The sequence below is a fragment of the Lepus europaeus genome, chromosome 11 (assembly GCF_033115175.1).
Source record: "Lepus europaeus isolate LE1 chromosome 11, mLepTim1.pri, whole genome shotgun sequence".
NCBI classification, from domain to species: Eukaryota; Metazoa; Chordata; class Mammalia; order Lagomorpha; family Leporidae; genus Lepus; species Lepus europaeus.
In genome coordinates, this window is record NC_084837.1 from 54,262,250 (window position 1) to 54,264,231 (window position 1,982).

The 1,982-nt window shown below is 41.2% G+C and overlaps 1 protein-coding gene across 1 annotated transcript; it reads left to right on the forward strand.

Moving 5' to 3' along the window:
• The first annotated feature begins 423 nt into the window (after nucleotides 1-423).
• LOC133769496 (olfactory receptor 4N5-like) lies at nucleotides 424-1,350 on the forward strand. The gene has a single exon (XM_062204708.1). The coding sequence runs from the start codon at nucleotides 424-426 to the stop codon at nucleotides 1,348-1,350; it is 927 nt and encodes a 308-aa protein (XP_062060692.1).
• Nucleotides 1,351-1,982: the final 632 nt, after the last annotated feature.

The window sequence follows — 1,982 nt, forward strand, 5'->3', positions numbered from 1 at the left end:
ATACACAATTGGTCAGCTGCACTTGTGCATGCTGCTTGGGTGGGGAACGGTAGCAGTCTGGCTTGTGTACTGGCAGGAGGAAGGTGTGCAGAGTTCGTTGGCCAATGGCTCTGTGCATCACTCCCCAGGAAGTGGTGTGGCCTCATGGTGGGGGTGGGGGTATGGTGAAATAATCCAAGAACCACAGAGGTTGTTATAATGTCTACTTGCCCCCAGAGCAGGACACATTTTAGCCTTGACTTCATTTCTGAGATCATTCCATGCAGCAGTAATGTAGTTCAAGAGGTGTCACAAGCACATTGTAAGCTCCTTGAATGATATTGTTCATATTGATATTGTTCATATCAACGGTGCAGCTAAGGAACAGATGAAAAGGAACTTACAACAGTTCACACTTTGTTTTTATTCTTCAGATTGAAAAAGATGGAGACAGAGAACAGCACAATGTTGACAGAGTTCATCCTCCTTGGTCTGACCCAGTCTCACAATGCTCAACTCCTGGTCTTTGTGTTAGTCTTAATTTTCTACTCCATCATTCTCCCTGGAAATTTCCTCATCATCCTCACCATTAGATCAGACCCCGGGCTCTCAGCCCCCCTCTACTTCTTCCTGGGCAACCTGGCCTTCCTGGATGCCTCCTACTCCTTCATTGTGGCTCCCAGGATGCTGGTGGACTTCTTCTCTGAGAAGAAGGTCATCTCTTACAGATGTTGCATAACTCAACTTTTCTTCTTGCACTTCCTTGGAGTAGGAGAGATGTTTCTTCTTGTTGTAATGGCCTTTGACCGCTACATTGCCATATGTCGGCCTTTACACTATTCAACTGTGATGAAGCCTAGAGTTTGCTATGCACTATTGTTGGCCCTGTGGATTGGGGGCTTTGCCCATTCCATTGTACAAGTGGCTCTCATCCTGAACTTACCTTTCTGTGGCCCAAACCAGCTGGATAACTTCTTCTGTGATGTCCCACAGGTCATCAAGCTGGCCTGCACGGATACCTTTGTAGTGGAGCTACTGATGGTCTCCAACAGTGGCCTTCTCACCCTCCTATGCTTCCTAGGACTTTTAATATCCTATGTGGTCATCCTATGTCATGTTAAAGGACACTCCTCTGAACGAAAAAACAAGGCTATTTCCACATGCACTACTCATATCATCATTGTGTTTCTCATGTTTGGACCTGCCATCTTTATCTACACTCGCCCCTTCCGTGCTTTCCCAGCAGACAAAGTGGTGTCTCTCTTCCACACCGTCATCTTTCCTTTGATGAATCCTGTGATTTATACACTTCGCAACCGGGAAGTGAAAGCTTCCATGAAGAAGTTGATAATTCGGCACATAGTTCTATGAATGAATTTCAAGAAGAGAAATGTAAGCACTAGAAAGTACAGTTGGAATTAAGTAAATTATCCATTCATGCACTGAATCACACAGTTATTTAACAAAAACTATTTTTAAGTGCTTCCAATTTTCATGCACTATTCTAAGCATATAAATGAGATGATAAGATTCCAGGTTACCTAGGATTATATGCACGTGGATAAAAGAAAGTTAAATATTAAATTTTAAAAACTCATTTCATAATGAGATAGTATTCTGAAGCCAGTTAAGAATAATATTATGCTAGAGATTACTTGGGAAGTGGTTATTTTTATTCTGGTCATCCATAAATGTCTTTGATTAGTGTTTAGTTGACAACAATATGATTGGAAGAAAACCTTATGCAATTATTTGTGGGAAAATCTCAAGCAAGAAGTGATAACTAGTACAAAGACCAGAGATCTTATGATCTTGATACATCTGGGGATCATAAGGAAGGACAGAGTATCTTTGGTAGAGCTAATGAGTGTCAAGGTGTCTGGAATTACAGTTGGAGACGTTGGAAAGGTGAAAATCTTGTATTTTATGCAATTAAAGAAGCTCAATTTATTCAAATTTTGAACAGAGGGCCATTTAAATGTAATATATAATCTATCCTACTT